This window comes from Chrysochloris asiatica, unplaced genomic scaffold (assembly GCF_000296735.1).
Source record: "Chrysochloris asiatica unplaced genomic scaffold, ChrAsi1.0 scaffold00177, whole genome shotgun sequence".
Taxonomy (NCBI): domain Eukaryota; kingdom Metazoa; phylum Chordata; class Mammalia; order Afrosoricida; family Chrysochloridae; genus Chrysochloris; species Chrysochloris asiatica.
Window position 1 is genome coordinate 4,690,606 of NW_006408695.1, and position 23,577 is coordinate 4,714,182.

General features: G+C 38.8%; 1 protein-coding gene across 4 annotated transcripts in view; it reads right to left on the reverse strand.

Moving 5' to 3' along the window:
- Positions 1–23,577, reverse strand: part of LPP (LIM domain containing preferred translocation partner in lipoma) — a 938,906-nt gene that overhangs the window by 118,277 nt on the left and 797,052 nt on the right. For all 4 annotated transcript variants that reach the window (XM_006871883.1, XM_006871881.1, XM_006871882.1 and 1 more), the window contains one exon: positions 17,197–17,366. In XM_006871883.1, the coding sequence (XP_006871945.1) occupies positions 17,197–17,366 (170 nt within the window). The remainder of the gene's footprint in view (positions 1–17,196; positions 17,367–23,577) is intronic.

Consider the following 23,577-nt stretch of genomic DNA (forward strand, 5'->3'; position numbering starts at 1 on the left):
GCTTCATAAACTCAACACCAACTGGTTAACTCATTCATTGTGGTTGGTAAAGTGTCTTTGAGTCAGTTCCGACTCAGTGACCCTATGCAGGGTTTCCAAGGGGCATCTGGTGCATTTGAACGGCCGACTTGCAATTCAAATTGACCTTGAGGTCCAGTGCTTATCTTACAGTGCCACACCTAGGCTACATTCTATGAGAGAGTTAAAAACAAAAATCTTGCCTGTTCAGAAAAGTTACATCCATGTGGTGAAATAGCAGGAGAGTTTTGCATTTTAGATTGGTTAATACAGAGGATGGGCTGGGCACAGACAGAGAAGTCAAATACATCGATGTCTGAGTGAAGAGACTTTAGTTTGTCCAAAAATGTAGAAGAGAGGAAGGAGATAAATTTGGAGAGGTATGATACGGGCACTTCAAAAACTTCATGGAAAAATGGAATGGACCTTCCAAGACTGAAACTCAATGGGAACATATGAGCAGGCATATAAGCTTGCGGGCAACCATGTTGGTCTACTGGTGAGTGGAAGTGGGGGAAAGGCAGCAATGAAGGTATGGGCTAAGTCTGACCACTTTCCACAGACTCCCGTTGACCTGGAGATGAGAGAGAGAAGAGGAAGGACTGGTTGGTCCTAACTGTGGTGAGACCTGGGGATGCCTGAGCCTATGGACAAGGACATAGCCACAGAGAGCTAGAGCTAAGAGTGAAGCATTCAGCTGATATGAAATGAGGGGAGATGTACAAGAATGCCCAAACTTGCAGATAGTACCCATTACACCTAGTTTTGATGGTTTGATGATCAGAACTTGACTAGAGGAAGATTAAAACAAAAAAAATTTTTGATAAAGGAAACAAGTGTAAATTGTTACAATTTGATGAACTTGACTTACACTTATGGATGTATTAGAGCTCAAAATACCAACTGAGAGGGAAGGAGTCTTCACATCAAGTGTCATCCCCTCTGTATACAGGGCAGATAGAGATGGGCAACTTAGACATTGGCTACCTAAAATGAGGGGTGATAAATGCACAAAGTGACTGGCTTAGAAGTTTTCAAGAAAGAGTTTAGTTTAAGAGTGTGTGGGGGAAGGAAGAGTCCCCAGTGAATAGTTTTTATCTTGTCTAGACAGGTCTGATGAAAAGAGATGGGCATACAATTCTTATGATTAAATCGAGAGTAATTGTTATCATGACTAATCGCAGCTGCCACAACTACAAAGGTAGAAATTCTGTAACAAAAAAGGAGAAGTAGTTAATCTTAGAGTCCAGGAATAGAGGACCGTAGGCCCATCAAGGACAAGAGCATAAGCGGAATGTGGGACCGTATCCAGAGAAGCAGCAACACGAGAGATGGAGGCCGAGATGAGGACAGAGAGCGGGAGCAGCTGAGGACTCCAGACTCATGGAAAGAGAACGACTGAATGCTGCTGGCAGCCAGGAGGCAGGCTTGCAGAATGAGCTCTTTAGTTGTTTAAATTATTATGTATTCCTGATTGTTTTTGTGCACATCCTCCACCCAAAACAAACAAACAAAAACAGAGGGAATAGAAGCAGATACTCTTAAATGATTATGCACGGAGGGGATTGTAATCATTTCAATGAAACGATGAGTGTAAAACTGATGTTCTCCCATGTAAACTATCACTCAATGCAAAATAAAAACTTAAAAAAAATGGAATGGAAAGATAATAGAATTTTTCTGTGAACTTTCTGAAGAACCCTAGTATTCTGGGGCTATTCTTTAGAAGAGTTGGCAAGGAAGTGGCTCTCAAACTTGAGTATGCATAGGAATCTTCTGTAAGAGCATTTAAAAGGTGCAGATTTCCTGGCTCCCTCCACAGAAATTTTGAGGAGGGGCCCTGTATTTTGCCTTTTAAGGAGGAACTCACCAGAGCTCCGGTCACACAGTGGATTCATTTGGGGGTAGCTAACAGCAATGTTGATGGTTCAAAAATCCAGCAACTGGTAGTCTACACTTCCATAGGAGTCCTGGTGTGGCTCTGTGGGGATCAGTCCCGATAAGCATTATTCACTACAGTATCAGGAGTTACCCATCTGTATCCCTTTCATCAGCTCCGCCCAGACAGACTGAATAGTACCTTCTGAAGATTCTGCCTTCTGCCATGCTCCCTAGCACTAGGTTCCCTCTTGAAAGCTTATAAGCCAGTCACTTCTTGCCTTTGTAGTCCCTCCCTCCCCATTTGAGTATCCAATGTCCAAGCTGCCCTTCTCTGTCCAAGACCTACACCTTTCTTCAGACTATGGAGGCTCTCAAACCAGCTGCCTGCCACTATAGTCCAGAGATTGAAATGCTAATTTGTAATTGCTCCTCAGTAACTCAAGATGTGTGGTGCTGTGGGTTAATGTGCCAGACTGCAAAGCCATTTGAACTGCAAGGTTGGAGGTTCAAGCTCACCAGCTGCTCCTTGGAAACCCTGCACAGGGTCGCTATGAAGACTTAACAGCACTTCACAACAACAATTCAAGTTAAGGCAACAATCTTTTTCTGCAGATTTTGTTACTCACTGACCAGAGCCACACACTTTGTTTTATGCTTAGCTATTACCTCCTCTTGGAAACTGCATTTGCCCTACCATAACCATGTAATGCAAGAAATACTACTTTTGGTTCTAAATGTGGGGAAACTGAAACTAAAAGAAACGAAAGGAATGCAAAACAGTAGCTGGTCTAACTTAGTATGAACCAGTTGTGGCTTTAAATTCCATATTCTTTCTTTAAAATCATTTGTTAAACTTACACCAGGCCCCCTAAATAAAGGAATGAATATCTTGTCTAGGACTCCTGAACCTTGAACTCATTTTCAAATTTATTTTTAAAAGGGATTTTACAGCATGAACACACACACACCAAACCCTTCTCTGCCTTTTACTTCTAAATGGAAATGTATAGCCATAGATATTTCTCCTTTCTGATGGTACAGAACAGTTCAGAAGCTCCTCCCAGCACAGATTCCAGGCTATAGCTTGACAATTATCATTCCTTTATCCTTAAAGAGATATAAGATTAATAGGAAAGAAAATGAGGAACCGACTCCTTCCCTATTTTCTTTCCATCCTTTTATCTCTAATGTAGGAAGTTTACTGAATCACTGCCAACAATTCACTCAGCCTAATGAAGTGTATAAGTAATGGGATTAAATAATCTTAAACCATTATTACAGTGGCCTGATGCTGACATTCATCCAAACTCTGGCAAACACACAGTGGTGATTTCATGCTTGATTTAAAAATAAACAAACTAGGGCAGTGGGAAGGTTCTAGCATAAAGTTTCAGAGGCATTTAACCTGGAAATCTGAAACCCGCCACCCTGGTTAGGGCTGAAGCAAACACTGTCCTATTTCTACAATCTCCAATCAAAATTTACAGAATCCAATATTTTCTAGGGGTGTTTCTCTGGACCTGTTGCCACATATGTCAGACCCAAAGAAAGCAGCTGTCTGAAGGCATCATCAAGACTCATGGTTTCTATTTCTGCCTGTGCCATGATAAACTACAGAACCGCAGGCAAATCACCTTCCTGAGCTTTCATTGTTTCAGCTATAAAATGACATTACTGATTTTCTAGGGTTCCTTCCAGAGTCCCAGTGTGGCGCTGCAGGATAAGCACTGGATTGCTAGCTAAAAGGTCGGTAGTTCAAACTCTCCAGTCGCTCCTTGGAAACCCTATATAGGGTCTCTGAGTTGAAAATGACTTGACAGCACCTAACAACAAGTCGCTGGAGAAAGATATCATGTTTGGTAAGGTGGAGGGTCGGAGAAAAAGATGAAGACCCCCAATGAGATGGATTGGCCAAGTGGCAGTGTCGATGGATTCAAATGTGGCAACAGTAGTGAGGCTGGTCCAGGATCGGGCAGTGTTTCGTTCTGCTGTGCATAAGGTCGCTATGAGTTGGTACTGACTACATGGTACCTAACAACAACAACAACAACAACAACAATAGCAAAGGTTCCTTCTTGCCATTAAAATGGATTCTATGATGACAGTAGTTAATGTAATTTCAGATACAAACTGGAAAGAAAAATTATGTTTGGCTAGGTTCTGGGCTATTCTGGACAACTTCACTTACTGTCCCCTAAGCACTCCACTGCAAACCGAAAGTTTGGTAGCTCCAATCCATTCAGAGGCTCCATGGAGCAAGTCCTGGTGATCTGCAACTATAAAAGTTGTTGTTATTCAGTGCCACCAAGTCTCTTACTATTCACAGCGACACATAGGGTTTTTGAGACACTGGTGGTAGATTTGAACTGCCAGTCTTGTGGTTTGCAGTTGAGTGCTGATCCTACAGCACCACATCAGGAGTCCCCTAGAAGGCTGTTGTTAGGTGCCATCGAGTCAGTTCTGACCCATAGCAACTCCGAATACGGTTTCTAAGGAGCAGCTGGTGAGTTTGCATCGCCAATCTTGCAGTACAAGCTGACCTTGCAGTCCAGTGCATTATCCCTCAGCACCACACCAGGAACCTAGAAAATCCTATGGAGTAGTCTTAGTCGGTCACATGGGGTCACAATGCGTGAAAATCACTCCTGTAGCGCCCAACAACAACATCAATGTCATGAAGTCTGCATTCCTGGAGCCTGAGGAGATGTAATGAGTAGTAACCAAGATGGGCAAAGTGCTGGGAGCTATTTAGGGAATGAGCTAAATAAAAATCATTAGCAAAAAGTACTGCTAACCACAAGGTCATGAGTTCAAATCCATCAGCTGCTCATGTAAAGATTTATAGCCCCAAAAACCCTATTCAGGCATCATCTTGATGGTAGTGAGTTTGTTTTTTGTTGCTGTTGTTTAGAAAAGGACCCCCTATTGAAAAGTGTTGCTGTTTTATAATTATAGGGTGATAGCACAAATACTTGTTAAAGTGAAAGGTGCTTTCCAACGCATATTCAATCCCAAAATCGTTGTACTCATGAGTTACTACCCTCTGTGAAATTTTATAACGTTCGTCACTTAGATCTTTTACACTTTTAAAGTTTTACTTATGGATTTGTTGTTGTTGCAGCTACTGCTTGAAGATATATTTTCCTGCTTTATTTTTAGTTTTGTTTTATTGGCATACTAAGTTTTAAGAAGAATTGATACATTTGACTTATTGTGTTGGTAAACCATATTGAAAGTACCATTGGCTGCTAGAAGAAGGAACAAATCTGTCTTGTAAGAAGTTCATCCAGAATGTTCCTTAAAAGCATGGCCAGTCCCTGAGGAAAGATGTCATGCTTGATAAAGTGAAGGATCACCAAAAAAAGAGGTTTATTGACAACAACATTGGGTCCAGGCATAACAATTGTGAGGATGGTGTAGTACCAGACAATATTTTGTTCTGTTGTGCACTGGGTTATTATGAGTCAGAACCAACTCAATGGCACCTAACAATAACAAGAAGCTTTTATTTCTTGTATATTAGAATTCGTCAGGTTTGCTAAAGAAAAATGATCATATCCTTTTTATTTATTTATATACCCTAGTAGCATAGTGAATTATGCTGCTAATTGGGCAGTTAACTGCAAGGTCAGTAAGTCTGATCCACCTGTTCCTCCATGGAGAAAGATGAGGCTTTCTGCTTCTGAAAAGATTTACAGCCTTGGAAGCCCTATACAGGGTCGCTATAAGTTGGAACGGACTCAGTGGCACATAACCACCACCAATCTCATAAGCATAATCTTGAGATAAAAAGTCACAGAAAAATATACAGTGATACAACGACACTTAAAATTCAGAACCAAACACTAAGCAACAACATTATATATTGTTTAGAAATTCACATGTGTAGTAAAAAACTTTTTTTAAAGGCATGGATATAATTTTAAAACAAAAAACAAATCTAGAATAGTGGCAAACTCCATAAAAGAGTTTTGGGATGTGATTAGGAATGAGAACTCAAGGAATTTCAATGAAATGTTTAATGTTTTACTGCTGAAATTACAAGATGGGTACATCAACCTTCTAGACATTACATGTTATACCTTCATCTATGCTTGAAATATTACATAATAAGTAGAAATACATATATTTTATTTTTTTTCTGTTTCTCAATTTCCATGACAAAGGCTAGAATATCAAGATACAATAGGAAAGATCCTGGGCATACCTAAAATCCAGGAAGAAGGCTGACATGTTGGTTGGTTTAATTGAAAATGTCTTTTGTCTTTCTTCTTGTGTTATTGCAGGTTTTATTTATTTTTAAAAATGATTTTCTTGTGATGTTGCTGTTGTTGTTGTTAAGTGCCGTTGAGTCGGTTTTGACTCATAGCAACCCTGAACAGGGTTTCTGAGGCTGTAAATCTTTATGGGAACAGAAAGCCTCATCTTTCTCCCACAGAGCAGCTGGTAGTTTCAAACAGCTGACCTTGCGATTCGCAACCCGATTCGTAACCACTACACTAGAAAATTCACAGAGCAATCTAGGTTCACCTGTAACAATTCTATACATACTATTCACTGACATTAGTTACATTCTTTTACAATGCATATGCATTCTCATTATTTCCACTCTGGTTGTTCCTTTTCCAATAACCTAGCTTCCTTGTCTTCTCCTTACCTCTCATGTTTGGTCTAGGGTAAATGTTAGGCCTCATTTAGATGACTCTTTAGAGTAGCACAACACTAATGATGTTAAGTGCCATCAAGTTAACAACCAACAAGAAGTCTGACTCATAGTGATCCTATATAGGGTTTCCGAGAAGTGAATGACCTTGTGGCTCAAACCCACCTTGAGGTAGAGTGCTTATCCTATGGTACCAAACCAGGACTCCACCAGTTGTTGTTGTTAAGTGCCGTTGAGTCGGTTCCGACTCATACAGACCCTGAACAGGGTTTTCGAGGCTGTAAATCTTTACAGGAGCAGCTGGTAGTTTCGAACTGCTGACCTTGTGGTTCACAGCTCTACGAACTACGCTACCAGAGTTCCTTAGGACTCCACCAATAGCTGATGTCATTTATGAGCCACCTTGTCCTTGTCCTCAAAGGTGACATCCAGTAGTTTGAGTTTCAACTTACAAAGGGCCTCCCAGGGCGATGGTCTCAGGGAGTCCTCTTATCTTCACTGGTTTAACAAGTCTGGTCCTTTTTTTTAAAAAAAAAAAGGAATTTCAGTTTTATTTGACTATTTCTTTCCCATTTTATCTGGGGTCTGTTTTTGTTTAAAACTAGAATGGGTAATAAAATTCATTAAATTCTCTTTTGGCAACTATGGAGAAGACTGGACTTCTTTCTTTGTATTTTTGATATATCAAAATAAAGGATCATGTTAAAAGATTCCTAAGTATTTAGCTAATATTGAAATTATGGACCTGTCATGCTTTATTATGTGGTATATAAACTGAATAATTCATTTAGGATTTGCATTATTTGTATAAAAGTTAGATTAGTACAGAGTTTTCTTGGGTGGTATGGTACATTAGGAATTTTTACTGTGATCATAATGTTATGTAGTGTTCAATCTGTTTCAACTCATAGCGACCATGTACAGGGTTTCTGAGGACCAACTGGTGGGTTTGAACTGTGGACCCTGTGGTTTACAATACAGTGCTGATCCTACAGTGCCACACCAAGAGCCCTTGTGATCGTAATAATTTTAGATAATGGCTTTGGATGCTTCTCTTCTCTTGCTAAGGTATAAAAGTTGAAGTAAAATAATCATATGTTCTTAGAAGACTTGCAAAATCCTGTTAATATGATTTCCTGGGTCTCTCTCTCAGGTAGTATAACTATGCATCTCACTCACATTTATGAGGTTATTCAAGTTTCTTCCCTGTTTGATTTGTGCAGAAAAGAGCCTCTTTGTAGATAAAACTTTAATTGCAATAATTTTAAAATTATTTCTATTCTTATGTCTTTTTATTCCTAATTTTCTAGAATATTTGTTTTCTCTTTTTGTCACCAATGTTTATCTTATTGTTCAGCTCAAAGAATAATTTCTTAGATTTAAAATTTCTAGTCCCTTTCAATTTATCAATTGTTGTTTTTATTTTACCTAACTGATTTCTTTAGTGTGACTTTTTTTACTTCTTAAGTTAACTCATTTATCTTTTTTCTTGTTGCAATTAAAGACACTAGAAGTACTAGAAATTTAACTTGGGTTACACCCTATTCCTGTTGCCAGGCAGTGTTATCATGACTTTGTAGGAATGACTGAACTGGAGTTTGTTTATTTGCTTATCCTTTAATACACTTTGTGTTTTACTGTACTGCTAAGTGCAAATCTGCCTGCCAAAGCACAAACAAATTAAATGTCTACATGCTCCTATTAGAGTCTTTATGACATGTTAAATTTTTTGTCTCAGTCTTCCATGGAGATTTGGCAAGATGATATGATCTCTTTTGTTGTATAAATCAATGTTCATTGATTAAGTCAATCTTACTAATCATACTATATAACTCAGAATTGATTTTTCAAAAATTAAAAGAAATCTGTGCAAGTTATGTTGTGGGATAAAACACTGGACTGCAAGGTCGATTTGAACCACAAAGTTGGCAGTTCAAACTCATCAACTGCTCCTTCTCAGCCCTAAGAGTCAAAGCCACCTCGATGGCACTTAACAACAACATAAACAATATGGTTTTACCACTTTCATTTTATGTTTCATCAAGATTTTTGCATTATATATTTCAAGGTAATGTTATCAAATGACGAAATTTCTGAGTTGTTTTGCATCTGGAATTCTGGTTTTGATCATAAGTTCTTTAGTCTATTTAATAATTTTGTCTTAAATTGCCCTTCATCTGTTGTTGTTGTTGTTGTTGTTAAGTGCCATAGAGTAGGTTCTGACCCATAGCGAGGAGCAGTTGGGGAGTCTGAACCACCGACCTTGCAGTTCAAATGGCTTTGCAGTCTGGAGCATTAACACGCAGCACCACACCAGGACTTCCCTTCATCTGTAGTTAGTGTGCATTTAATATTTTCTTTTGGTCTGAATTTACTATAATATCTTTGTCTATCCCTTAATTTTTAACTGCTAATTTTACTGACTCATTATTTTTGACCATTTTTATTTGTTTTGGACTTTCCTTACATTTTATTTTGACCAATGTATTTGTCTGCTGGGATATTTCTTTGAGTGATTTTTCCATAAATGATGTGTAGGTGATAGTCATTCTTTTTGAGAGTCTATGAACTATTTAGAAGCCATTCCTGATTTTCCTCTACATAACAAAACAAGTTTATTGTGCTTCTGTGTAATCACAAGTATATAGAAGTTACATCGATATACATAAACACATTACATTTGTATATAGAAACAGACAAAATATAAGTGGTAAAATGTAAATGCTTATATTGAGATTGTAGTTGTTGTTGTTAAGTGACATTGAATCAATTCCAACCCATAATGATCCTGTATAAGATTTTCAAGGAGCAGCTGGTGAGCTTGAACTACCGACCTTGCAGTTCAAACAACTTTGCAGTCTGATACATTAGTCCACAGCGCCACAGAGGACTATAAAATTTTCTTGTACTTTCTAAATTTAATAAGCATGCAATACTTAAAATTTTAGTATATATGAATGATTTATAGCCACACAATGGTCTGAGATCAATATTTATCTACCATATATAAAAATAACTTAAATGCCACATTTATAAAATTCAGTGACTGGGTTATCTATTATTTTTGAAAACTTTATATTATGAATAAATAGTGGCAAAAAATTTAAGAAAAACGAAACCTAGTAATAACAAATGAGATTCCAATCATTTCTGTTGGATATATAGAAAGAATTAGATTCAGGAATTAAGGGCCAGGGTTCAAGTCGTGGTTCTGACACATACAGGATATGGAACTGATCAAGTATACTTTTTCTGAGACTCAGTTTCTCACTCCTGGAAAAAAAAATATCAAAACCAAAATCCAACACATCATCAAGTCAATTCCAACTCATCATGACCTTGTATAGGGTTTTTGAAGTTGTAAATCATTTAGGGAGCTGAAAGACTCATCTTCCTCCTGCATAGCAGCTGGTGGGGTTGAACTACCAACTTTGTGCTTAGCAGTCTAGCATTTATCCTATAATGCCACCAGTAATAATTGTACATGATGCGTAGGGTCAGAAAAGGATAAAATGAGACTCCAGAAAGCATACCAAAAAAAGTTATTAGTCAGAATTCTTTTAAACCATTAAACATAAAAAAGTTTTTCCCTTTTAACTTGAGGCATTTCAGTGAAAGCCATATGTAAATGCCCAAGATAGAGGTGTATGTTGTTTAGTTAGTTTTTTTTTTTTTTTTTCTGTAAAAGTTAAGGTTCTATAATTCCGGAAGGCATGATTCATGCATCCATCAATTAAAATTTTAGAAATAGAAGGCTATAATCACAGACAATTTAAACATGGGGAGTGGGGGCTGTCAGCATCTTCATTCCTTTAGAAGATGAACATAAGTTTCAGGAGAGTACTGTGGACTCAGCAATCAACCACGGGTTAGAAGATCTGTTCCTAGTCTCTTTTTTGGCCTACTATTTGGAAATCTTTAAAGTCCTATCTTTAAAAGGGGACTAATAATCTTCCCTTTGTCTATTTCACAGGGTTCTCATAAGTATATCACGCCATGCTACATACTCAGGAGCACTGCAAAATCAATGAGTTGTACAAATGATAGAATAACTAAACATCTCAAGAGAGCACTTGACAAATATGCTTCCTCTGCTCTTTGAACCATTCTTCTCCTTCCTGGGAGAATGCTTATGGGTGATGATGTAGTGCTTGGAAAGGACAGTGTTCCTTGGAGATGAAGGAGCAGAGGTAGGGACTCAGAAAAGAGATGAGAGGAAATTCATGTTCACGTAGGTTTCTTAGCTTTAGTCCAAACTCTTGGCTCCTTTTTCAATGCTCACATAAAGCACTGCCCATAACTGATTTTAAAACATTTTATTGAGTGTATAAAAGGGTAAAAAACCCAAGTTCTTAATGTAGGTTGTGGGGTAAGAATGTTTAACTGTAGCCATTTAGAGAGTGACATAGGGAGTTGCTACTCTGTTTGCCACTAATGCAGCAGGAGAGGGAAGGTAATAAGCACCCGGTGCAGTCTTTTAGTTGTGTCGCATGCCCCTAATGCCAAGATGAATAGATATTGACAATGTGTCGGTAAAAACATTTTTGCCCATCTTATCTGGCCTTTCATATTTGTGGCGCCTCAGAATGTCATTCTGCACCTCATTTGGTGTCAAGTACCCTGCCCTCCCTCCTGTGCTACAGCTCTGGTTGTCTACTGAGCTTGAAGAAGGACTTTGTACCCTACAAGGCAATAGAAACTGCCCAGTGGCACCACCCTCAAGTGGTGCCCATGGCACATGCCAGCCTTGCCATACCTTGGACAAGATTCTGCACTAATGCATCAAGTTCAGGTATCTCAAAGTATTTAGATTTCTGTGCTGTTAGCTGTGGCACTATAAGATACAGAACTGGATCATAAAGTTGCTTTAAACTGCAAGGTCAGTAGTTCAAACACACCAGCTGTTCTTCAGAAACCTTATACAGGGTCGGTATGAGTCGGAACCCATTCAATGGCACACAACAACATTTAACCACTTAGATTAATAACTCTAATAAAAATGTCTGCCCTGACTTCCACAGTTGGAGAGTTAGGAGTTGGATTCAACCCACTTACTCCTGTTTCTATGAACTAGGGTTGAGAGTAGGATCTTGTAAAGAGACTTTTGCTGCAAGTCTCTGATGTGCTGGGTCTCTAGGTTCCAGGATCCTCTGCAATGCCAAAAAGAGAAGAGCTATTCTTTTGTTCCCTGTAAACTGATAAGTAAGCCCATCTCATCAAGTGCAGAGGGCATATAAGAGGGCAGGACCTTTGCTGCCCTTTATGCTTAGAAACATGAAAACCAAACCTGTTACTGTAGAGCCGATTCAGACTCATGGTGACCCTTTATACTTAGAATGATACAAAAATATTACTAAGCAAAGCATTAACGTCTTCTTCTCATATATGTCCTCATAGTCATTCTACAGCATCTATTTATTTCTGTATTTCCATAGCAACTGCAGTCAGGAATCCAGACTTAGAGGGTTTTTATACTATATCACATTATAATAAGGGGAAAAGCAATGATAATAATGTTATTAATCAGATTAAACCCTACAGTTTTCAACAATTTCAGCATTTACAAAGTATCACACCCATGAACTTGTTTATGCCTTGTCTTTGAGAATAGAAAAGCAGCTTCTATTTCCCTTAAGAAGAGAGGATACTGGTGGTAAGAAAAGCTAGATGGCTTACCCAGGGGTTAAACCAGGAGAGGTAGGGCTAGTAAAAAACAAAAACTCAACCCCATTGCCTTTCTGTTCATTCTGATTCACTGCGATGCTATAGGACTGAGGAGAACAGCCAAGGCTTCCAAAGATGTAATCTGTGTGGAAGCAAACTCCATATTTTATCCCCACAGAGCAGCTGGTGAGACTGAGCCACAAACCTTTCAATAAGCAGTCAAGTGCTTAACCACTGTGCCACCAGGGCTCCTTCAACTATAGAACTAATAAATTCTAGTTACACACATTACTTTCCTAAGGAAGTCTTCTTGTTCTTCATTTCAATCTGCTTATTTATATACATCTATAAAAATACTCAAAACTCTGCAAACTCAAATGTGAACTATAACTGAACATGTTTTCTAGCTTGATGCCCCTCCCTGCCCCCGACCAAAAAATTTATAAAATCTAAGAGTAGAGAGATTGCAGTTCAACATTTGGATTCACTGCTGATGGTTTTGTATATGGGGGGAAAATCTTTCTATAGACATGCATCATGGTATTGCAAGAGCCCTCAAAATTATCTTAAGCTTAATTTGATAATATAAATAAAAGAATTAGTGCTAAAGGAGTAATTTAAAAAATAACTCATCTATAGGCATGTTAAGGAGCTCTGGTAGCGTAGTGGTTACGAATCGGGCTGCGATCCTTAAGGTCAGCGGTTCGAAACTACCAACTGCTCTGCGGGAGAAAGATGAGGCTTTCTACTCCCATAAAGATTTACACCCTCGGAAACCCTGTATAGGGTCGCTATGGGTCGGAGCCGACTCGACGGCACATAACAACAATAACAACATAGGCATGTTAAGGAGCTCTGGTAGCATAGTGGTTATGAATCGGGCTGCGAACCTTAAAGTCAGTGGTTGGAAACTAACAGCCGCTATGCAGGAGAAAGATGAGGCTTTCTACTCCCGTAAGGATTTACACCCTCGGAAATCCTGTACAGGGTCGCTATGGGTCGGAACCGACTCGACGGCACTTAACAACAACAACATAGGCATGTTATTTATAATACTAAACGATTGGAAAATATCCAATATCTTTTGAGTGGCAAATGATTTTAGAATGTGTACTATATAACACAACGTAAGACTAAATAGATAATAAGCTAAAAATCAAGATTATGAGCTAGAAAACTACATAAATTTTAAGCTAATCAACAAAACCTTCAAAATATAGCATTTACAAAATGATTAAGGAGATAATTTTAGTGCCTTATTGAAACAAATTTGTTGAATTATGAGGAAACCTGGTGGCACAATGGTTAAGTGCTTGGCTGCTAACCAAAAGTCCAGTGGTTCAAACCCACCAGTGACTTTGGGAAAGAGCAAACATGGTGATCTGCTTCCATAAAGATTACAACCTAGGAACTCTTACGCTGTTGTTATTAACTGACATTGAGTTGTTTCCGACTCACTGTGACCCTATATAGGGCTTCTGAGGAGCAGCTCGTGAGCCTGAACTGCCAACCTCATGGTTCTAACTGACCTTGCAGTCCAGCACAATAACCCATAATGCCACACCAGAAACTCATATAGGATAGTTCTATCCTGTCCTGTGGGTCGCTGAGTCAAATATAACTTGGTAACTGACAACCACAGCAATAACAACAACAACATACACAAAGATTAAGGAGTCAAGGCATCATAGTAAAACATGAAAAATCACTAAATCAGAGCTGAAAACATTACTGGTACATTTTCTTTGAAAACTATGTAAGTGTTCATTTAATTTGATTTAAACATTTATATATAATTTTAGGCTGATCAACAACCAACTTTGGCAGACATAAATATTTATATTAGGCTGATTTCATGGCTGAACTCAGAGCATAAACTGGATGGTTCTCACAGAGAAATAATTAACTAAGGAGTTACCTTCAATTTTCTGAGTTTATTTAAAGAAAAAGAAAAAGACAAGAGCACCAACCGATGCCCCCAAAGGCTGGGATTTTGGAGATATCAGTTTACATCACTGTAAACCAAACACTGAACTCACTGACATTAAGTGGATTTTGATTCATAATGACCCCTTAATTTTGTAGTAGAACTGTTCAATATGACTTTTTTTTTTTTTTTTTTTGGTATAATGCTGATGTAGTGCTTGTAGGATAAGCACTTGATTGGTATCCACAGGTCGGCAGGTAAAACCCATCAACTGCTGCTCATAAACCCTATGTAGGGTTACTATGAGTGAGAACAAACTCGCCAGCACTTAACAACAACAACAACAACAACAAAGCTATGGAATGAGATAGACATGTATTTCTCCTCTGGCTCTGCTGAGTGGGTTTGAACTACTAATTGTATATTAGTAGCTGTGCAGAAACTGTTTGTACCACTCTGAACCGTTCTGCTATGTAACACGAGGCAATTTGATTGGCTGACATTTCAGTTGCTTCCTGTTCTAAGGATTTTTGTTCCAGATGAGGCACACATGCTCTAATCTCCTTAACACAGATTTCATGTTCAAAACAACCTTGTTTCATTTCATTTTCCTAGCCCAATCCCTCCTCCAGAAAAAAACTACTTTGCATTTCTAGGACACAACTTACTGGACTTTCGAGAGTTTGGAAGAAATTAAAGTGCTAATATATCCATCTGAAGGCTATGCTGAATTCTGAAATCAATACTGAAGAGGGTCTTTGAATAAAAATTAACTGAATTCTGATAAGAATCAAGTTATACTTTAGAGTTACTACGAATAGGTTTCATTAAAGAAAAGTCTTGATGAGAGGTGTTACGTGGCAAAAAATCAGAAAGAACAGTAAGAATTTCCATTATTTGAATTCACCCACAGTTGCTCCAAGTATTCAATATCTCTTAGATATGCTGCCTTATCGTAAGCATAGTATCCAGTAACCAAAGCAGAAAAGTTGGCATCCAAAAAGAATCTCAGAGACCTACTTCTGGAATGGTGATTGAAAACTGAACCCACACATTTTGGAAACCTGCTATGCATATTTGACTGTCTTCAGACTTGTTACACACTCAGGAAAGCAAGCAGCTACACATTTATTAAAAATGGGAGAGGGGGTACTCTGAAAAGTTAAAATGATTTTCCAGGAGTCCATGGATTACATGTACAATCAAGGTTCTCACACAGAGATAATCAGATTCACAAATCTTATCAAAGTGGATCTCGAAATAACATTGATTTCACCGCCATTTCTTGACTAAGCTAAAGGTGCTTTATATGAATTGTCTCAAATAAACTTTATAAGCCTTTGGTGGAAAGACGTCACTTGTCTGCATTATGTAGACAAGGAAAACCGAGGATTACAAAGTTTAAGTAACCTTTTAAAGGAGAGAAAGATTTTCAGTGCTAGAGCCAAATTCCAACCCATGTTATATTATCTCCTAGTATGTCGCCCATGTGATTCTTAACTCATAAGGGATAAAAAGTATGACTGAAGAAAGCTGCCAAAAGAGTATCATTCAAGTAGCAAGAATCAACAATCTAGTCACAAGAGCTACAAAAAATACAGAAGGCTGTGGTCACTGAGTATAAGGACAAATGGCCACAGAAGCCTCCAGTCTCCACTGACATCAATATCACAGAGCTCACTGAAGTAAATCATTTCATAGTGATGGTCCCAAGTCATTGTGAATGACAAATAATGTAAACATAGAGGGTTATGTAATGTCTTTCAGCTTGAAACAAAGATTTGAAGGAAGCAATATTTGAAATATAAGAATATTTGTTTATTAGTTAAAACTTCCTAAAGAGGCAAGCTTTTGTTTACTAGACTTTCCATCTTGTAAATGCACCTTCCACGGTGATTCCAGGTCAACAGGACATTACAAGGTAAATGTTTTGGACAAACTTAAACTATGTAGTGTCTGCAAAGAATATGGGACTACAACTGTGAACAACCAGATACCATCCTGGCTCTTCCACCAGTGAGTGACACAATGTAGTTGCTCCTCTCCTCTCTGCTTCTCTGCATTTCCACTTCTGAGAGAAGAGTTAGGCCAATGATTATACGATTTCTTTCTTCCTTAACGCTATTCTTACGTGACTCTATAATGATTCTATGTATGTATTTAAGTTGCCACTGGGGGGAAAAATAAAAGGAAACTCAACCGAAAAGATGCAAAACAACATTAAATCCTACAAACTCTTCATGTTGAAGAGCTTTTAGATCTCTCTTGCAGACCCTAGGGCTGTAAGAGCTTCACAATTGTCAAATTATTGAACAAAACACTGACATCAGAAACTTCTGCAATAAACTTGAGATTTGGGGCTAGGCTATGCTATGTATAGCTTCCACTGCCTAGCACTCAAGGTTTCTTTTACGTTGAAATATACAAGCTTTTGTGGTCTTTAAATGCAGTTGGTACTGACTCACAGCAACCCTGTACTGGATTTCTGAGGAGTGGCTGTTGGGTTTGAACTGCTGGCCGTGCAATCAGCAGTCTGACGCTTAAGCTACAGTGTCATAGCATGACTGGGAGGTAAGAAATCCTCAGCAGCGTAAGAAGTGATTCAAAGACTCAGGAGTTTGAAAGAGCCTGGATGAAGTACATGAACCCTGTCAAGATTCCCAAAAACAATTGGGAACTACAAATATAGGGTGAGATCTAATATCAAGAAGCCCAATTCTGGTACTTATAAAACCTTCTTATGCTTTAGGGAGAAACACGGTAGCTTAGACATGAACGCATGAAGTCATGATTAAGGTTCCTCCCCGCAGATGACTAACTGAATGGTAGCTCCATCCCGGTCTAGCTTTCTGACCTCATAATACCAGTGGAGAAAAAGAAGGAATAAATTAAAATATGCCAGTTCACATCACATACATGTTTGTTTAGGTCTGGAAATTAAAAATTGATGGTTATATTCTAGCGGTAGTGATGGACTCTTTCTGTTTTTTGTTTCTGGCAAGACATCTTTATCAAACACTTAAGAAACAAATCTGTAACTTACAATGTAGCAGGGCTCACAGTATGCTTTCTTCTCCACTGCATAGAAGGGCTGCCCCCGGAGCTTGTTGTTACAGATGATGCAGGTAAAACAATCCACGTGAAAGACCTGATCCATGGCAGTGCAGCCTGTACCTTCCCCAACGACGTTCTCCCCACAGCGAGCACAGCGGCCTGAAAGAAAAGAGTGGAGTGATTACTGAGAACCACCAGGTGATTACACATCAGTCCTTCCAAAGAAGCCATGAGGGGAGAGACAGCAGGTTCAAAATGTCAGCAGCAGTGAAAATGATGCCACTGCCATCGTCACCACTGACAAGATGACTGGTATAACTACCGCCTTTGCAAGGATTCCTGGTGTGGTGCTGGAGAATACACACTGGAATGTGAATCAAAAGGTCCGCAGTTCAAGCCCATGAGTTGTTCCTTGGAAACCCTGTACAGGGTTGCCATGACTTGGAATTGACTCGATGGCACTTAATAGCAATAATCTTAGTAAAGTGAAGGATCAGCAAAAAAGAGGATGACCCCCAATGAGATGGATTGGCACAGTGGTAGTAGCAATGGGTTCAAGCTACAAACATTGATTGTGCATTAAGCTGCTATGAGTCGAAACTGACTCAACAGCACCTAACAGCAACAAAAACAACCTTTGTAAAAGAATTACTGAGTGGTGTAAACGGATATATATGTTCACTCTTAACCAAAGTCTGGCAGCTCCAGTTTGCTCATTGTAGTTGCAAAAGATAATTCAGGTGATCCATTAACATCCATAAATTTATAACCATTGAAAACCCTTTATAAGTGCAATTCTATTCAGAACCATATGAGATTACCATGAGTGGGAACTGATTGCATGGCAATGAGCTTACCATGTGTGAAGGAGTCCCATAACTAAAACCAAACCCAGTGTCATGGAGGCATTCTTGACTCAGAGTCCTTACAGGACAGAGCAAAACTGTTCCTTAGGGTTTCCGAGGCTGTGAATCTTTATGGGAGCAGACTGCCTCATCACTCTCCTGTAGAGTGGCTGGTGGGCTTGAACCAATGGCTGTGTGGTTAATAGCCCAATGTTGAACCCACTGCACCATCAATGGTTCAAATTCTTGATTGCTAATCAAAAGACAGGTGGTTCAGATCCACTCAGAGGAAAGAAATAACTGGTGACCTACTTCTCAAAATTAGCCATAGAAAAACCAATGGAGTCCAATGCTACTCAGACATATAAATAGAAGTTAGCCCAGAGGCAAGTGGCACTTCTTAATCCTTTGTAAGGATGGCATGATGGGGATGTTCACATGAATCAGTGGGGGGAAATTAACCCTCACAGCCCCAGGTTCCCCTGAAAGTACTTGAGTAAAGCTCAAGTCTCCTAATTTGGAGTCTAGTGCTTTTTCTACTATACCTCTGTCTTTACTCTCATTTGTTGTTGTTAAGTGCCGTGGAGTCAGTTCTGACTCATAGCGACCCTGTACAGGGTTTACGAGGCTGTAAATCTTTACGGGAGCAGAAAGCCTCATCTTTCTCCCCCGGAACAGCTGGTAGTTTTGAACTGCTGACCTTGCAGTTCGCAGGCCAATTCGTAACCACTACACTACCAGAGCTCCTTACTCTCATAGGTAAGTATAAAAGAAACATGACCCAAGTGCTAAGAGTGGAAGGCACAGTCCTTTCTCCTTGAAAAGTCTATGCATCCAGTTAGACTATGAGGGAACTGGGTCCACACTCAAAGGTCAATTCCTTTCACAGAAGCTCTGATTATAAGTCCTCTGTAGTTAGCCCTCAGGGGCAGGCAGGCAGAGGAAAAGGTGCCCCTTGTATTTTTACAGCTGCTTCAGTTGGTAGGCAGTTCTTTCCCATATTGAACCCAAGGCTGCCTCCTCACTTTTCCTGTTATTCAACAGTTCTAGATCTGTCTGTCCAGCCTCACAGATTCAAGTCTTATCTCTGTCAGGCTTTGGCACCCTTTAAGATATTAGAATTAGGCTATCATTCTCTCTTGAACAGTTCTCAGTTGGAACATTCCTAAATTCTGCAGCGATTCCACATCCTATAGGGCTTTGAGTTCCTCATGAACCTGGCTGTCATTGTCCAGCCCAGTTCTGTATTTTTCAGTATTCTTAGATCAATTAACAAGGCACCTGGTCTACATATGGTTATTAGATTGAGGTTTATAAATTTCATGTTAATTTCTAAATAATAACAATTAAATACAATTTAATAAAAATATTAATGTCAGTGAGAGGTATGAAGTGTGTTGCAATCTTCACTAAGATATCTATTGTCTGGCTCAATATATACTTTATCTTCTTATTCATTACTTACACAAGTCAGACTTTTCTAATGTCACATGTCACTGAAAATTCTAGTAAGACTCTTACTTACTGGTTATAGAAAGCATAATGCTTCATAAATATTAGGCTTGTTCTTGGTGCTTTATATAAGGGTAAGTCAAAAATGATCTGCACTCTGGCTGTTGAATTTATTTCAATTAACTTTCCCAAAAGACAAATAGATCATTTTTTACATAATCTATTTGTTTTTCAATACACTTTATCCATCTGTCAACAAGCTTTCGTATTCCATTATTAAAAACATTTAAGGCTGAACTTCAAGTCACGAATAGACCACTGTCTTCATTTAGATTCAGAGGTGAATCTACGTCCTCTAAGCACTGCTTTCAGGGGAACAAAGAAGTAAAAGTCTAATGGAGCAAGATTAGGACTACAGGGAGGATGCTTTAATACCTCAAAATGAAGTTTTAGCAGAGTGTCAACAGTGTGGGCAGAGGTATGCAGATGAGCATTGTCATACTAGATCACAACGCCCTAGGATACCAGTCCTCTCCATTTAATCCAAAGGTTAGGCTTTAGCACTTCAGTGAGCATCTCACTATATTGAACACCATTGATTGCTGAACCTTTTTCCTGATAGTGTTCCAATACTGGCCTTTGAGAATCCCAGGAAACTGTGATAAGTATCAACTTTCCAGCTGATGGTTGACTTTTGAACTTTTTCTTGGTCGACAATTGAGGATGTTTCCATTCCATACTCTGTCATTTACTCTCAGGCTCGTAGTGATGAATCTATGTCTCATCATCAGCAATGATTTTTTTAAAATAAATTTTTAAAAAATAAAATAAAATACCTTTCATTGAGTACTAGTCCAAATTTTATTTGCAGATTTCCAAACACATCTGTTTATGCTCTTTGGTGAGTTGTTTCAGTACCTATCTCACATAAACTTTTCAAAACCCAAGTCTGCCATGGATTGTTTCATAGGCAGAGCCATGGCTGATTTGCAAATGACTTGCCACATAATCCACTGTCACTCATGTGTTCAACAGAATCATTTCATGTGCACACTCCATGTTGTCATCAGCCGTGGAGGTGGACAGGTATTTTAATATAAGTGTGGATAATTTTTGACTCATCCTTTTGTATATTAGCCTATTTAATATTCACAACAACCCTATGAGGTAGGTACTGTTATTATTCCATTTTACAGATCAGGGAACTAAATCACAAAGTGATTAAGTAACTTCAAGTAGAAGCAAGCTAGCTTCAGCATGTATACTGTTCACCACTGTCCATCAAGACTGAACACAGATCTATCACTGTGGAGAGATTTCTCACTGAAGACTGCCTTTCAGCACTCCATCACATTGGATTGACAACCATTTCACACTCGAATATGAGAAGCTAAATGTTTCAGTTTGCAAGAAAAGAGGCAAATATATTTCTAATGGTCTCTGGTTGCATTTAGCTCTGAAAAGTATTTCCTTATATTTTACTGCAGAATTCCACATGTCCTTTAAGTGTGGCTGAAATTTATATGCATTATTAATATAGCTGATGCTATTATGAAGTATTGATATTATAATCTTGTGACTTGATAAAAGAATTGATATACAATATTTAATTGTAATACTGTAATAAACTTTGTAACTAGTTTTACGAAGAGCAATAAATCCCAGAGTTAACTTGTATCTGGTTTTATTATAAGATATGTAACTTGAAATAATGATTTAAAAATTTGGATGACTCTAAAGTTCCCAGTGTTATGTTTGAACATGATGTGAAAATTCTGAGAACGTCATGTCACCATGTGTCAACGTTTCATAACAGAAAACATATTGTTTATTGGGGCAACTGCATAACTAATCTACAAAATGTAATCTTTACAAAGAAACTAATGATCTGTAGGTCTTACTTTATGCTAAATTAATTCTGGCTAAATGTTATTAACTAGTCATGGTTAGTCTACTAAACAGCTGTTGTTGTTGTTAAGAGCCACAGAATTGGTTCTGATTCATAGCAACCCTACATAGGGTTTCCAAGGAGTGGTTGGTGAGTTTGGACTACCAACCTGTGGTTCAAATCCACCTTTTGGTCCAGTGCTTTCTCCCACAGTGCCACACCAGGACTCTACTAGGCAGCTGGAGGTAGCAGTTTTGAGCTAGAGCATGGATGGCAAATGTTTACTATATGGAATCCAAGAGCCTGAACCTGGTATACAGACATGCTGAAAACTACCCATGAGAATCTGGGAACGAATTTCAATGGCTGAATACAAAGAAAGGTTAGAGAGGAGCTTTAAAGGCCAGACAAAAAAAAAAAAACAACAAAAAAAACTTGGAAATTTTCACCTGTTCTACAGATATTCCAAGTTCTTACTTTTTCTATCTAGCCCCATTGCTCTGTTTCAGTGGGATACACAGGAATGAATTAGACATGATCAGTACCTTTAACATTCCCTATGAGAGTACATGGAGTGCCAGTGTGGCACTGTAAGATAATGCACCGGACTGCAAGGTCAGTGGCTCAAATCTACCAGCTGCTTTTTGGAAACCTTAGGCAGGGTGACTATGAATCAGACCAATTCGATGGCACTGAACATGAGAGTATCTAAGGAGCTCTGGTAGGGTACCGGGTTATACGTTGGGCTGCTAACTTCAAGGTCAACAGTTCAAATCCACCAACTGCTCATTGAGACAAAGAGGAGGCTTTCTGCTCCCATAAATATTTAAAGTCTTGAAAACCCTACACAGAGTCTTTATGAGTTGGAACTGATTCGATGGCATACCATCACCACCACCATGAAAGGATATATCCCCAACAACCAGATAACAAAATGTGAAAAAACACCATATGAGAAATGCATAAACTAGAAGGTAATCTGAAGCTGCTCAGGAAAGGTTCTGTGAAGAAAGAGGCATGTGAGCATAACCTTAAAGGATGGAATTGTGACAGGTAGATATGGAAGAGAGAATACATTCTAAGTTTCTCCAAAGAGTGCTTGGTGGTTTTACTGGATCACAAAACTCTGAACTGCTTTAATACTGGTACAGCAAAAGTTTGTTTTCTCAGCTATGAGATCTGAGAGTACATGGACTCTATTCCTAAGGCACAAACTTCATTTTTTTTTTTGGCAAAATATTCTTCAGAGTGGATCAGATGAATGTGCCGGACTTAGACACGACCAGATCTGCTGCCTCCCAGCCCATATAATTTGTCTTATTCTTGGGAGAAATCAGGGACAGCGGGCTCGAGGGCAGTCAGTCTGGCACCTTTAAAATCACAAGCACAGAAAAACAGCAAGAACAAAAAATAAAAATAGCCCTACACACCAGCAGGACAGAAAAGGCATCTGAATGTTCCCCTGTAACATTAACAAAAATTTACAAACTCTGCCTTGTAGGCAGGCATAAAGAATGGAAAGAAACTTACTGAAGCATAGTACATCCTTGCCTTGAAAGGGGTTTACACTACACATCATTAAAAACACACTATGATCTTACGCCTGTCTTTTAGACAAGTTTTTGCAGACTTATAAACAAGAAAACCCAGGATGGCAGTACTACACTGGAAGGCATCAGAACATAAAGGAAATGTAGTTGAGTAGAGGCCTGACTGATACGCAGACCAACGGATGGTGTAAAAGGCTTATTGGCAATGTTCAGCTTTACCCAATAACAGAAGGATGGATAACCTGGAGAGAAGTTCTTCAAGGAACTAAGATTCCTGGACCACAAAAGAAAAACTTGTGTGTGTATCTCCTCACCTCCATGTCTACACACACCCATATCTACAGCATTTCCGAATCCTTTCCATTCTATCACATGCCTCCTACCTGAATCAGGTGGGCACTGTTATCTTTCACTGGGTCATTACAATGGCTCCCTGGCTGTTCCCCCATCTCTGTTTCACCTGCTCTTACAAATGGAAAGGCTTTATGGCTGTCAACGTGAATTAAGTATAGGAAGTTGGATAGAATCTACACAAGTCATTTTTAGGAATTTCATGGATGGCAGATGACATTCTAGGCAAAGCAATAGGCTGAGTTAGGAGGGGACAGTAAATGGTAGGGGTGTGCCTTTGTATT